The following is a 14,624-nucleotide window of genomic DNA, read 5'->3' as shown; positions in this document are numbered from 1 at the left end:
GTGTTTAGGTCTGGAGACATGCTTAGCCAGTTCATCACCTTTACCCTCAGTTTCTTTAGCAAGGCAGTGGTCATCTTGGAGGTGTGTTTGGGGTTGTTATGTTGAAATACTACCCTGTGGCCCAGTCTCCGAAGAAAGGGGATCATGCTCTGCTTCAGTATGTCACAGTACATGTTGGCATTCATGATTTCCTCAATAAACTGTAGCTCTCATGCAGGCCCATATCATGACACTCTCACCACCATACTTGACTGTAGGCAAGACACACTTGTCTTTGTACTCCTCACCTGCTTGCCGCCACACACGCTTGAAACAATCTGAACCAAATAAGTTTATTTATTCTCATCGGACCAAAGGATATGGTTCCAGCAATCCATGTCCTTAGTCTGCGTGTCTTCAGCAAACTGTTTGCAGGCTTTCTTGTGCATCATCTTTAGAAGAGGCTCCCTTCTGAGACGACAGCCATGCAGACCAATTTGATGCAGTGTGCGGCGTATGGTCTGGGCACCGACAGGCTGACCCCCCCACCCCTTCAACCTCTGCAGCAATGCTGGCAGCATTTATACGTCTATTTCCTAAAGACATCCTCTGGATATGACGCTGAGCATGTGCACTCCACTTCTTTGGTCGACCATGGCGAGGCCTGTTCTGAGTGGAACCTGTCCTGTGAAATTGCTGTATGGTCTTGCCCACCGTGCTGCAGCTCAGTTTCAGGGTCTTGTCAATCTTCTTATAGCCTAGTCTATCTTTATGTAGAGCAACAATTCTTTTTTTCAGATCCTCAGAGAGTTGAGGTGCCATGTTGAACTTCCAGTGACCAGTGTGAGAGCGATAACACCAAATTTAACACACCTGCTCCCCATTCACACCTGATACCTGGTAACACTAACAAGTCACATGACACCTGGGAGGGAAAATTACTAATTGTGCCCAATTTGGACATTTCCACTTAGGGGTGTACTCACTTTTGTTGCCAACGGTTTAGACATTAATGGCTGTGTGTTGAGTTATTTTGAGGGGACAGCAAATTCAAACTGTTATACAGGGTGAACACTCACTACTTTACATTGTAGCAAAATGTCATTTCTTCAGTGTTGTCCCATTTAAAGATATAATAAAATATTTACAAAAATGTTAGGGGTGTACTCACTTTTGTTAGATACTGTACACATACATATAGGTGTCTTGTCAGGGCACATTTAATTTTTTCCCCTTGCCCCCTGATTGCGGACGCCCATGTATATGCATGTGGTGTGTGTAACTGTGAGCAAATATAGTTGTGAGAGTTTTTATTAGACAGAGATCAGGTGTTCAGATGGGTGAACTCTGCCTGTCTGTTTGTCTGTCTATGTATCTGGCAGGGTTAGGTTTAATGGATACAAATACATTTTGTGGTATCTGTGATACAAAATTTATTCCCAAATCATCTATATATGGACTGGGAAATGCAAAGAAAGATGTTAGTGCAGTCAAGCCATTACATACATCACTAAATACTCAGGTATCTTTCATACACCTGCATGACTGTCACTAACGCAGCATGGAAGAAGGGTCAGTAGGAGTTGTTAGAGCACAGAAAAACCTTATCAGCTCAACCACTAAACTAATTAACCCCCACTGATTACTGTAGTAATGCAGCCTTCTTTTGCAGGCAAGGAGGCAGTGTACTGTAAAATAGTTTGTACCTTAATGTGCTTTCAATGGCTTGTTATACCAGCTGTAGAGTATAAAATGTACGAGAAATTGTGTATGTTTATTTTTGTATTTGAAATAGCTAGATTTAGCTTGTAATTGCTGGTTATTTATCGTGCGACTGCAAATGGGTGAACTTTGGAAATAATAACACTCAGGTGCACAAATTATATGGACTTGCAGGGTTTGGCAGCCTTGAACCACCCATCCCCCCCAACCTTTTGGTTAAACAAGTGATTGTACCTTTTTGGGGGGATTTAATGGTACAGGCATTAACCCTTGACAGTCAGAAACATATTTATCCCTTATTTACCAATTAATGGGACATATTAGCTCCTTAAGGTGTAATTATGACCCATTGAGGATACAACCACCGCAGTTATACCCTAAGTGTTCACAAACCGTACCCTTTTTCTGATAGTGTATCTGAAGCATGAAAGAAAAAATTGGGTTTCTTATCCCTTTAAGTTAAAGGTACATCATACCCATATGCCAAATCACTTGAAAGTTATGTAACATAACTGTAAAAAATTGACAAGAAAACATCACCTGAACATCTCTATGAAAAAAATTAAGATATTTTACCTCAAAATTTCTTCAGCTCACAATAGTATGAAAAAAAAAAAGCCACTCAGCTTCGTCAGTTCTGATGTCACACTTTGCTTTAAGGCTGTGACACACTGCAAGCAGAGCGACGCGCAGCGTGTAGATGCAGCTGTGCGCGCTCAGTGTGTCTTGCCTTTTCATCTCTGAGCACTCTGCTGCGTCAGGTCGCGTAGCTAAGCGCTCAGAGATGAAATATTTGAACTTCAGAAGCGATGCGACGCGGAGCAAAGCAGCTGCTTTGCCTCGCGCCGCATCGCTTGCAGTGTGTCACAGCCTTTACTGTAATCTCATGAAACTTTACTGAAATTCAGTGAGATTTCATAGGGAAATAACATTGCATTTTAGCCAATCAGTGCTGACTCATAAATAACCACGGGAGTGAGCACAATGTTATCTTTATGACACACATGAACTAGCACTATCTAAATGTGAAAAACTGTCAAAGTGCACTGAGATAATTGGCGGCCATCAACGGCTTAGAAATAGGGTGACCATATTGCGGCTTTAAAAAGGGACACATATGAAAAATACATATGTCAGGGCTGTTTTAAGAAATGTGCTGTATAAGAACCCAGACATATGTATTTTTCATGCGTGTCCCTTTTTAAAGCGGCAATATGGTCACCCTACTTAGAAATCATTTTGTGCAGATCTAGGTTTAGCTTTCAACAAAGAATAGCAAGAGAACAATGCAAATTTGATTATAAAAGTAAACTGGAAAGTTGTTTAAAATTGCATGCCCTGTCTGAACCATGAAAGTTTAGTTTTGACTTGACTGTCCCTTTAAAGTATCTTTATGATGAGATGTGGCTTCTGAGGAAAGTTTGAGATAAAATTTCTTCATTTTTTTGCATAGAGTAGCTCATGTGATATTTTATAGCTTTTTACAGGTATATTGCTTCAACGTTTGGGTAGCATGCCCCTTTAAGTAATTAAAAGTAAAAATATTTAATCAAACACTGTTTACAGTTATAGTGAAGTTTGCAAAAATATGCACAACTTTATTAATACTCAGTAGTGGACACAGCAAGTGGGAAATATTTGAAAAAGCAAACTGACAAATATTTCAATTTTCCTTTAAAATTTAACATGTAAAATAACTTTGTGTGGCCTTTAAAATAACAGATATATGGAAATACTGAAATGTATAATATGTGGTTATATTCTGTCTGACAATTGTAACTGTGTAATATTGTAGAATTTGGGGGGATAAAGGATTTTATCCCTTACAAGACAAAAAAAAAAAAAAAGGCTGAAAGGCATTGCTGTGCAATTAGCTTGCAGGTAATTATTCACTTTAGAACACACAGCAGTCCTAATGCCACCTGTTCCTCCTATGTTTAATAACTGTAAACAGATATACAATATAACCTAAAAAACAACTATAATTGAACTACCATGACTTGTTATTCGTATTACTTTGTACACTGTTTTCTAAACGAAATAAGGATAATTTAATTAAAAAAAACTAAATGATAAAGGTGTTTCTATCCCAGCTGTAACTCACCCCTGTGTGCTGACAGATCTGCAGGGGTGCTGGATGCAAGGAGCTGTGTGCCGGGCAGGCAGCAAGCAGTCTCTCAAGCCGGGCAGAAGGACCCTCAGGCTGACCCTCATCATGCCGTGCTACTCCGTCAGGTGGGGGAGCTGAGCTGTTGCTAGTACAGTAGGGGCACCCCAGTATCTGACCCAGCACAGCCCTCACACCAATGCCAAAAATAAAAAGCAAAACAAATAAGGGAGAGTTAAAAACAGACAGGATCCGCCCTCTCGCTTCACAAATCAGGACTGAGCATCTCTACTGATGATTACCAGCCCGCAGCTAAGATGTTTTTTTTACATTAGTTAAACATTTTATTATAGTTTGACTCCCTGATTACTGATCAACTCTTTCATTTCTGGGTGAGACTGCTGGAAGTGCCACAAATAGAAGCAAGTTATTTTACTGAATTCTACAGTAAACCTATCTACATAAATTGTGATTAATTAGATTTGCTGTTTGGGAAATGCCACATACATTTTATAAATGTTATCCCTCTGCTAGTGTCAAATCATTTTATCTCAATGTGCTTATTTTTACAAAATCAGATTTTTCTGACAAAAAAAAAACATAAAGCAATCAATAGGTTAAAGGTAAAGTAAACGTGCAATTAATTAGAGTAGAGTAACAGAAGTTCAAGTTATAATTCCCTGCAGTTTCTCCCATTCGAACTTGGATGCAACATAATGCAGCACAATAAAACAAATAATTGTATCTAGACAAATAACTTGTTATTTCAGTCTTTGCACTGTCAATTTTGGCTTCTCTGCTAATTTCACAAAGGGTCGAACTACAGAGTGCAGGGTGTGAGTTAAATCCACCAATCAGGAATGAGAAAACAGTTCGAGCTTGCCACACCCTCTTCTTCAGCTGTATATACTCTTGGTACGCTCAGTTCCTAGTAGTCAGTTGCAATGGCACCTATTGGAGGAAGAGGTGATAAAGCAAAGCGAGTAAGTAATCTATGTATAGTTTTTGTACGGAATATATTATACAATGTGTTCTAAAAAATATAAAATTATTTTTTTACAGTGAATGTACTAAATAATTATTAACCAATATGGATAATTATTGAATAAACCTGTTAGATCATTTTCATCTTTAAAATAACGTAGACAAAAATAACTATGGGTTTTAGCATTAGGTACAAAGTCATGCAAAATATGACACTGGGTCTGAATGTAGGAACCATTTTAGACAATGGATAGTTTAGAAATATAGAAAGACAGTCTTTCTGAACTTTTAATATTTCATAAGACTAATGAAAAGAATGGTGCATAACAATTGATTACATTGCCCCGGTTCAATAAATACTTTGTTACCCATATACAATACAAAGTTACAACTAATAGTAATAATAAAGCACTCATTAAGGTGTATGCATATGATTAATATACCCCCTTCCCCCCCCCCAAAAAAAAAAAAAATCCATTTGACTTTTTTGCTTCATTCTCTTGGCATCTGTTATAGAAGAAGAAGCAGCAATGCATTCCAGGGAGCTAGCTGAACACATTTTATAATCCAATGAAAGTGGGCATACAAATTCAGCCACCAATCAGCAGCTAGCTCCAAGCTCCTGAGCCTATCTAGATATGCTTTTCAACAAAGAATACCAAGAGAATGGAGCAAATTAGATAATAGAAGTAAATTGGAAAGTTGATTAAAATTGTATGCTCTATCTAAATCAAGAAATAATTTATCTTTTTGTGGGGGGGGGGGGGGGTTATGTCCCTTTAAGAATCATATGTAAAGCCTCTTTATGACTTAGTTTGCTAAATGTCCAAATGAGACCTTTGATGAAACGCATAAACTTATACCCACTTTATTCCAGGGCGATGCCCAAGTGAAACAACATAAGCCCAGTAGGTTCTCTATGCATTTTATATTCCCTTGTGAGACTTTGGGGCTCATTGTATCAGTTATATGCCATTTGAACCTCTCAAATCACAGGCATAGTCAATGCAAACTCAGTTATGCCAAATTAGACCCCACTGATCACACACAACCACTGCAGAGTGTATGTGTGTGTATATATATATATATATCAAACATTTTTTCTTTTGTGATTCAGAGTTTACCACTTAAAAAAAAAAAAAAAAAGATTCCAATATACATCTATTTATCAAATATGCTTAGTTCCTGTAATGTTCTGTGTTAAAGAGATACCTGGGTAGGCATCTGGAGCACTACATATCAGAAAATGCTTTAGTGCTGCCCCCTCTAGTGCTCTTGCAAAACTGCAGCAATATAGTGCTCCAGAAATACTCCGGCTCCTAAGCATACTTCTCCCTGCTTTTCAACAAAAGAGAGCAACGAAAAATTAATAGCAGTAAATAAGAATGTTGTTTAAAGGGACAGTCTACACCAGAATATTTATTGTTTTTAAAGATGGATAATCCCTTTATTAGCCATTCCCTAGTTTTGCATAACCAACACTGTTATATTAATACTTTTTACTGCTGATTATCTTGTATCTAATCCTCTGTAAACTGCCCCCTTATTTCAATTCTTTTGTCAGCCAATCGGGGCTGGCTCATAGGAACTCCACGTGCGTGAGCACAGTGTTATCTATATGAAACAGATGAACTAACACCGAGTAGTGGTCAAAAACTGTCAAAATGCCCTGAGCTAAGAGGCAGCCTTCAAGGGCTTAGGAATTGGCATATGAACCTCCTAGATTTAGTTATCAACTAAGAATACCAAGAGAGCAAAGCAAAATTGGTGATAGAAGTAAATTAGAAAAATGTTTAAAGTTATATGCTCTTTCTGAATAATGAAAGTTTGTTTTGGACTAGACTGTCCCTTTAAAATTGCATGTTGTATCTAACTGGTTTTCAAGCCTTCCCAACAGGCCAGGTTTTCTGGATTACCTTGGATGAGAGCAGGTAAAATAACAGTGTTCACTAATCAGCTGATTATTTCACCTGTGATCAAGTTTAGATATCCTCAACATGTTGGTACAATGACAGGTTTGAAAACCAATGCTCTTTCTGAATCATAAAAAATAATTGGGTTTCATATCCCTTTAAGGGTTACATATTTATTAAAATGCCTCAGCACAGAGTGCCAATGGACCTTAGCCAGCATCAGTGCTGAACCATACACTTTGAAGTTTGTTTGTATTGTATGACATTATGATTAAGGACATAATGTTTACTCTGTAGGTATCAAATGCTGATTTTTATAGAACTCGTGAAGAAAGAAGAGATGGGGGGGGGGGGGGAGCAGACTCAATTGGCCTTTTTGTATAACCTGCCATCAAAATTGATGTCTAATCTCTAAAATCATAACAGATAATGATCTAGGGGATTCTGACAGGTTTCACAGCTCAAAAAAGATGTATTGCAGCAATACAAAAACTGAGGTGCCACCACTTTCAAATGCACTCGCTGTTGCCATCCCCGAAAATATTTCTGAAGCGGGGCCTATATACACTGCATAGCCAAATGCTCATAACATAGAGAGGGAAATGCAAAGGGCCAGGTTATGAGTGGAGTGCTATCATTTACGCGCAAGTGATTTCGGGATTTCACTTTTGTTTTCATGCAAGTTAAATTGCGCTCGTATTACAAGTTAAAGGAAATGTGAATGCGTGAGCTCAATCGTGATATACACTAGAATGATTATTGCAACCTCAGAGCTGGTTGACTGTTTCGCAAAAAACTTCAAAAATACATTACACGCACAACACCATCTAACAAAAAATATTGCACATAAAGGTTCAAAGATATGAGATCTCAGGTGTTTAAGCCCTTTGTCTGGGGAGATAGATATATATTTTTTTCATTCATTCTCTATCCTGTCAGGGAAACATGGCTATGGTTTACTAGTCAGGGGTTAAAGGCTACTAGCCCTGAGAGAAAAAGTTGCTAGTCCACCCTGTTAAAGATAGTAAAGTTAAGTGAGGGTATATTGAACTTGTGTATAAATTGTGTTTGTATATTGTGGCATCTGAGTCTACTACATTTTATATTACAGCAGAATAATTTTGAATAAAATAGCATTTGCAGCTGTTTTGCATATAAATGGAAAGTAAACTTTCATGATTTGGATAGGAAATTTTAATTAACACTCACAACATACGTAACCTGTTTACTTGAATGCTCTGCTGGTCAAGTCTCCATATAATTTTTTTTTTTTTTTTTTTTTTGCTTTTTGCAAAGAAGTCTAAAAAAAAATGCTGTTAACTGAACTTAGATGAACAGTGAATCATAGGTACACACTGTTCACGGAGCATTCCTACCAATCCGCTCCTAAGTAAACTTGGAGATTGTCATTAGGTACATGCTAGTGGTGCCCAAATGTGTTTTTAGCTTCTTTTTCAGTTAAAGAATAACAAGTGACAATTTTTTTTTTTATTTTTTTTATAAACCAGTGCAGTAATTTAAAGAAAATACTATAAGAATTTAAAAACAATAATAGTGTGACAGCACCAAAATTAAATCAAAACAAACCAGTGCCGATTGTAGGGGGGGTAGCTTCACGCAGCCCCCATAACACCCTAAGCAATAATAAAGAAATATGATCCCTGGACTCAAAAGAACCTGTACATAATATATATTTATTGAAAGCATAAGAAAATAATTATAGAAGACATCCAAAAAGAAAAATCCCAAGGCAGAGTATACATCACAAGGGCCTTCAATAGAAATGTCCTGCAGTGCAGTCAATATCCTCATCCCAAAAGATCAAATATTATAGTATAAATCTATCAAATCGTCCAAATTTAAAAGTACAGCTTTATATAATATGTATTCACTTATGAGCTGTACAGTACATCCACAATTCAGTGGTTCACTAACCACATCTAGATAATACTTGCAGTAATATCATGCACTCTTCTGATGCAAGTCATAATATTCCTGCCTCCTCACTGTGTCCAGTTGGAGAGCAGCACTCATATGTAAACCGCTATCCAGCTGTTAGTGTGCAGTGTCCAGTCTTCTTGTGATTTTTTTTTTTTTTAGGAAATGTATTTGTCTTTAGCCATAAATTTTTTTTTTTTTTTTTTTTTTTTTTTTTTTTTTTTTAAATAAAGCTTCTAAAAGGCTTATTTGCAGCTTCCATATGTTAGAAAGTTCACTATTACTTGCTTAGATTATTAGTTTAGACTCCAGTAATCATATATTTAAGCATATTGTCCTTATTGCCTGCAATATCTATGGCAATAACAGATGGAAGCTGACTGAAATCTTATTTTATATTTTTTTTGGATACAAAATCTTTCTGTTGGCCCAAGCTAATTCTAAGCACTGAGTTTACTGTTGCTACATGTATATCAGTAAACTCCCTTATGTAGACCTGCCTCCCAAATTCAAAAGGACTATGGTTTTCTAAACGAGATGCGATTTTAAAAAGGGGACATAAAAGTCAATATTGCAAAACAAAGAATGTTAAGGTCTGATTTCTCTAAAGGGACAAAAAGATAGAAATGGCAATGTGATCTGCAAAACATGAGGTGGGGGGGTTCCCCTCTTCAAGAAGATACAAGCTTTAAAGTTTCACCCCCAGGTATCCCTGTTTAGTAAACAAGTGATTCGTCATATCGGAGAAGTGCAGTGGGGTTATTGGCGTTGAATTTGTATCTTTCATTTAGCCAGCTATGCCTTTAGCATCAAGAGTTCATGCACAATGAAACTCAATCTCATGAGTCATGACCTAGTCCATCGGTGAATGCTTCAACCATTAACACAGCTGCCAGGAGCTTGCATCTTTATCAGTTAAAAATAATTGCTAAATAGCACATTTCTCATAAAAAGTGTGTGTGTGTGTATATATATATAAATATATATATATATCACACATATCTTTGAAGGGACGACACTGTACTCTCCTTTTTAAATTGTTCCCAATGATCCATTATACCTGCTGGAATGTTTTAAATTAATTAAAAAATAATTTAATGTCTAGTATTGTATGTTGAAACTATTCTCTATTGAAAAGCAATGTAAATAAAAGGCATCAGCAGAAATCAACCTCACAGTGGGAGAGTGAGACAGTTGAGCCTTTTAAAAGATAGTTTCTGCAACTACTTGTGATAAAATTAACTCTTATTATCTACTTGCTTGAGTAGTATGTTTCCATATGCATGTTAGAATTGTTAAGAATTATTTGAGGGCCCTTTTAATATACATTTAACATACATGTTTTATATGAGTTAATTTGAATGTGTTATTACCATGCTAGGGCATTCTTGAACGCCTTGATGCTGGAGAAATTGTAATTGGAGATGGAGGCTTTGTATTTGCCCTAGAGAAGAGGGGTTATGTTAAAGCTGGACCATGGACCCCAGAGGCTGCAGTGGAACACCCAGAAGCAGGTACACAATTATTGTATATGTATGTTGCTAATAACAAAGTTAAAATAGCTCAAACTATGAATGTAATTTCTGAAAAATTAGTTGACATTAATGTGCAGAAATAGTGTATCCTTGCATATATCCTATTTTTAAATGCTCATTTAAACTGGCCTTGTATTAAAGACAAAGTCTAAACGATCATGTATCAGAGCATGCAATTAAATTTTTTTTTTTTAAGATCTAATTAAATCAATTTCCAACCCCTTAACACAATAAGACGTGTGTGTATCTCTCTATATAACAAAAAAAAATAATATATATATATATATATATATATATATATATATATATATATATATATATATATATATATATATATATATATATATATATATATATATATATATTACACAGTACTTTTCCTATCATACTGCAATCGGTGCTCCATATGAGGGCAGATGCCTGATCGTTGCAGACGGTGACACATACAGTGTAATGATATTCTGCTTGTGCCGGCGGGAGGTGGTGGTGGGCGGCTTAGCAGCGGATGGGAGTGGGAGGACCCTAACTACAGTAAAAAATAAACAGGGAGGGATGAGGCAGCTACACTGCAGAAAAGGGGATGGGGGGGGGCCTAACTAAGGATTGGAGGTGGGGGACACACTATGCTACAGCAAAAGAATAAAGAAAAAAAAAGACAGCTGTCAGTACCTAAGATGGTGGCAATGGTTAAGGCAGGGGAGGTTTAGAGAGCTGTTGTGGGGGGATCCTACACTGAAGAAAATATAGAGGAGGGGGGGAAATCTATGCTGTTTTGGAGGGATCAGGGGGTGGGAAAATTAAACTTTTAAGCTACCCAATTAACCCCTTCACTACCCGGAATAATAGAAGTGTGGGCGCAGCTGCAGTTAGCGGCCTTCTAATTTCCAAAAAGCAATGGCAATTATGTATGCTATTTCTGAACAAAGGGGATCCCAGTGAAGCTTTTACAAACATATTTGTGCCATGATTGCACAAGCAGTATGTATAGTTCAGTGAGAAACCCAGTTTGTGGGGGGGAAAAAATTGTTTTTTATTTGGCGGTGAAATCGTGGCATGAAATATACCAAAATGGGCTTAGATCAATACCTTGGGTTGTCTACTTAAAAAAAAAAAAAAAAAATATATATATATATATATATATATATATATATATATATATATATTCACACACACTGAGCCTTTCAGTGAACACAAGGGGCCACTTTTGGACCTAAAATAAGACATAAATGGCAGAAGGCTTCTTGGAATATAGGAGACCACTCCTGGATCTCACCTGGTAAACCTCAGTTTTATAGTAGAATATTCAAACAGACAAGGTAGATTTATATTGGAACAAGGGAGGTAAAATAATGTAGTTATTATACCTCCATAATAAGATAAAAATAAATATTTCTGTGCCGACCATCATGGAAAGTACATATTTAAGGCATAAGTGGCAAATGTAGTTTCCAACTTAGAGCCTGCAAGGAAGCATCAGTTTTGTCTTTATAACAATTAACCAAACTAGCATTAGCATATAATATACTATACAATAGGATCTCAGGAATATTAAAGAGCTGTATTTGATAGCTAGTTTAGATATCAGTTAGAAAATTAAAGATTAAGGGTCTGTCTTCAAGATCCAGTAGATCACAGACTCTAAATAAAATCTGATAGCAGTTCTCATCTGGAGTAGAGGGACGGAGATAGTGTGTGTGTGTGGAGGCTTGCCGCTGAGTACTGTAAGTGATCTATAGTTGTGGTCTCCCACTTACTAATCAGTAGGTACATTATAGTTATATTGTAGAGGCTAGATTAATCAGCGTAATAGAGGGGCATACTATGATAGAAGCCACCAAGTTATTATAATTACCTCAATTATAAGTAATTACCTCAATTAGGGATATAGGTCTGCAAAAACAGTATCATTGATTAGATTAAAAGTGCTTACATACTCTTCTTAAACTAAGCATTGCTCCAAGTCCCCTGCAAGATTTAAAGGTTACCCCTGAAACTACGCACATAGTGCACCGCCCCGGCCGCAGACAGTGCAGTACTGCGCAGCAAGTTAATAATAGCAGTAGGATGAGCCTTGAAAAAAAAACAAAAAAAACACCTACCTTGAGAGTTGCTTAGCCTATGGAAAACAACATACAGCACTGTACCTGTCCTAATAAACTTCAATATACTACTGCCATTTGCTGATTATCAGGAAAAAATAAAGCTAACCAAACCCCTAACAGGCTATTGTTGGGTAACTTTGCAAGGGGCAAGTACAACTGCGGTTAGAGGCAGCAAATTGCAACCAGTTAAGAATTGATGAAAAAGTCTGTCGAGATAAGCAGGAGCACAAATAGAACTGTGTATGGAAGTAAAGTATTGAGCATAGTTCTGTTTGTTCCCCGCAAGTCACAAATCTAACTCCGGTGCGAGTGCCCTTGAGAGAGTAATTTTGCCTAGTCAGCTGCAGGGTCGTTAAGAGTATAAGCCATAAAGATGCGATGGCATAAGGGCAGCGTCCCCGCTCCTGGCTAGCCTCCCACTTGAACAGCGGCAGCAGGTCTGTGCATCGAGGGATCCTTGTAAACTGCAAAGTCTCTAAGGAGTATACTTTTTGTGTTCGTGTCTCCTCTTGATCATTGGGTGCTTTTTCAGTTGGGGCTCTCTTACTTTTATTTTCCCCAGTAGGTAAAAAGGCTGATTGGTTCTCTGCTGTGGCATTCCCTGCTGATCCGTACCCGAGCTGTTCTGTTGACAGTATCCCATTCGGTCTTCCCAGTCGCGATTGCTATGTCTCCTGTCGCAGGATTCGTGATGACAGGTGCCTGTTTCTCATCATAGTGTACCAGGGTAGTTATATAGCGCTGGGGCCCCAAAGCGCTGTCGTTTAGATGCACCGTTAAGACAGGAATGACTCTAGTTATTTGCGGTGATGTTTGTAGAACTTCAGGGTGAAATGCAAAGTTCAGCGTTTTTTTCTAGGGCAGCATGGTGATCTGATAGCAGATTGTGCAGTTCTTCTTCTAAAATGTTAGTGGTACACTCCATGGCCCCAATTTATCAAAGGGCTTGCGGACCTGATCCGACGCTGCGAATCAGGTCCGCAAGACCTCGCTAAAGGCTGAGAGCAATAGGCTCTCCACATTTAACATTGCACCAGCAGCTCACAAGAGCTGCTGGTGCAACGCCGCCCCCTGCTGACTCGCAGCCAATCGCAGGGAGGTGCCGATCAACCAGATCGGGTTGATTTCCAGCGATTCCTGTCCGCCTGCTCAGAGCAGGCGGACAGGGTTATGGAGCAGCGGTCTTTAGACCGCTGCTTCATAACTTGTGTTTCTGGCGAGTCTGAAGACTCGCCAGAAACACGGCCCTTCAAGCAAGCTCCATAAGGAGCTTGATAAATGGGCTTGCATGTCCGTATTGGTCTTCTATAGAAGAGCTTGAAGTCAACACATTGAATAAAATATTATAGATGCACTCACTGTGCTAACGACAGGAGCCCAAGAGCGCCCTGCCGGGGGTATCTCACGTGGCTGATGTTAGAAGCCACAAATTCAAAGTAGCCCCGGGTTCTGAATCCAGCAGTGATTCCGGTGAAATTGGTATAAATGGATAGGTTTTCTTTAGTATATGCTAGGTATGCCTATCTCTATCCTAGATGCTTCTTATATAGAATTATATCATGCAGATTATTTTGAAAAGCTGGAGCAGCTTGCAGAAGTGCGACCAGTCATGGCCGCTGCCCGGAAGTCCCCCCCCCCTTTGTAATGTATTTTTGTGACACTTGTTTCGCAAAACAGTTATCCAGAGCTCTGAGAATGCGGTAATCATTTTAGTATAAATTGTGTTTACTTTCAACTTGTAATATGAGCAAAAAACCCGACTTCGCAAACACCCGCAATAAACCCCTTATCGCTTGCGTGTAACTGTTAGCGTTCCACTCATAATCTGGCCCTAAATGGGTATTGAAACAGGAAATAAATGTTTGTACACAACAAATCCATAGGAATAGATTGCTCACTATCTGTCAGTGATTAGAACAACCTTCACAGCAGCACCTTTTTAAAAGTGCCCCACCCAGCTGATTTTACTGACCACCAGGCTAAAATTTAAAGGGACATTAAACCCACTTTTTTTTTTTTTCTTTGAATCAGAGCATGCTACTTTCGAATTTACTCCTATTTATCAATTTTTCTTCGTTCTCTTGCTATCTTTATTTAAAAAGCAGGAATGTGATGCATAGGCTCCGGCCCATTTTTTGGTTGAGAACCTGAGTTATGCTTGCTTATTGGTGGATAAATGTAAGCCTCCAATAAGCAAGCGCTATCCATGGTGCTGAACCTAAAATGGGCTGGCTGCTAAGATTTATATTCCTCTTTTTAAAATAAAGAGAATGAAGAAAAAATAATAGGAGTAAATTAGAAAGTTGCTTAAAATTGCATGCTCTATCTGAATCATGAGAGAAAA

At 38.1% G+C, this 14,624-nt stretch overlaps 2 protein-coding genes across 2 annotated transcripts in view; one reads left to right on the top strand and one right to left on the bottom strand.

Annotated features, from left to right (window-relative positions):
• DMGDH (dimethylglycine dehydrogenase) overlaps window positions 1–4,027 on the bottom strand; it is a 271,725-nt gene extending 267,698 nt beyond the window's left edge. The window contains exon 1 of the mRNA XM_053701370.1: window positions 3,806–4,027. Coding sequence (XP_053557345.1) covers window positions 3,806–3,918 — 113 coding nt within the window. The 5' untranslated portion in view covers window positions 3,919–4,027. The remainder of the gene's footprint in view (window positions 1–3,805) is intronic.
• Window positions 4,028–4,638: 611 nt separating this feature from the next.
• The window catches only part of LOC128648604 (betaine--homocysteine S-methyltransferase 1), a 29,224-nt gene continuing 19,238 nt past the window's right edge, over window positions 4,639–14,624 (top strand). The window contains exons 1-2 of the mRNA XM_053701371.1: window positions 4,639–4,791; window positions 10,025–10,157. Of these exons, the coding sequence (XP_053557346.1) occupies window positions 4,753–4,791; window positions 10,025–10,157 (172 nt within the window). The 5' untranslated portion in view covers window positions 4,639–4,752. The remainder of the gene's footprint in view (window positions 4,792–10,024; window positions 10,158–14,624) is intronic.

Source organism: Bombina bombina, chromosome 2 (assembly GCF_027579735.1).
Source record: "Bombina bombina isolate aBomBom1 chromosome 2, aBomBom1.pri, whole genome shotgun sequence".
NCBI lineage: Eukaryota > Metazoa > Chordata > Amphibia > Anura > Bombinatoridae > Bombina > Bombina bombina.
This window is presented reverse-complemented; position numbering and strand designations above follow the sequence as displayed.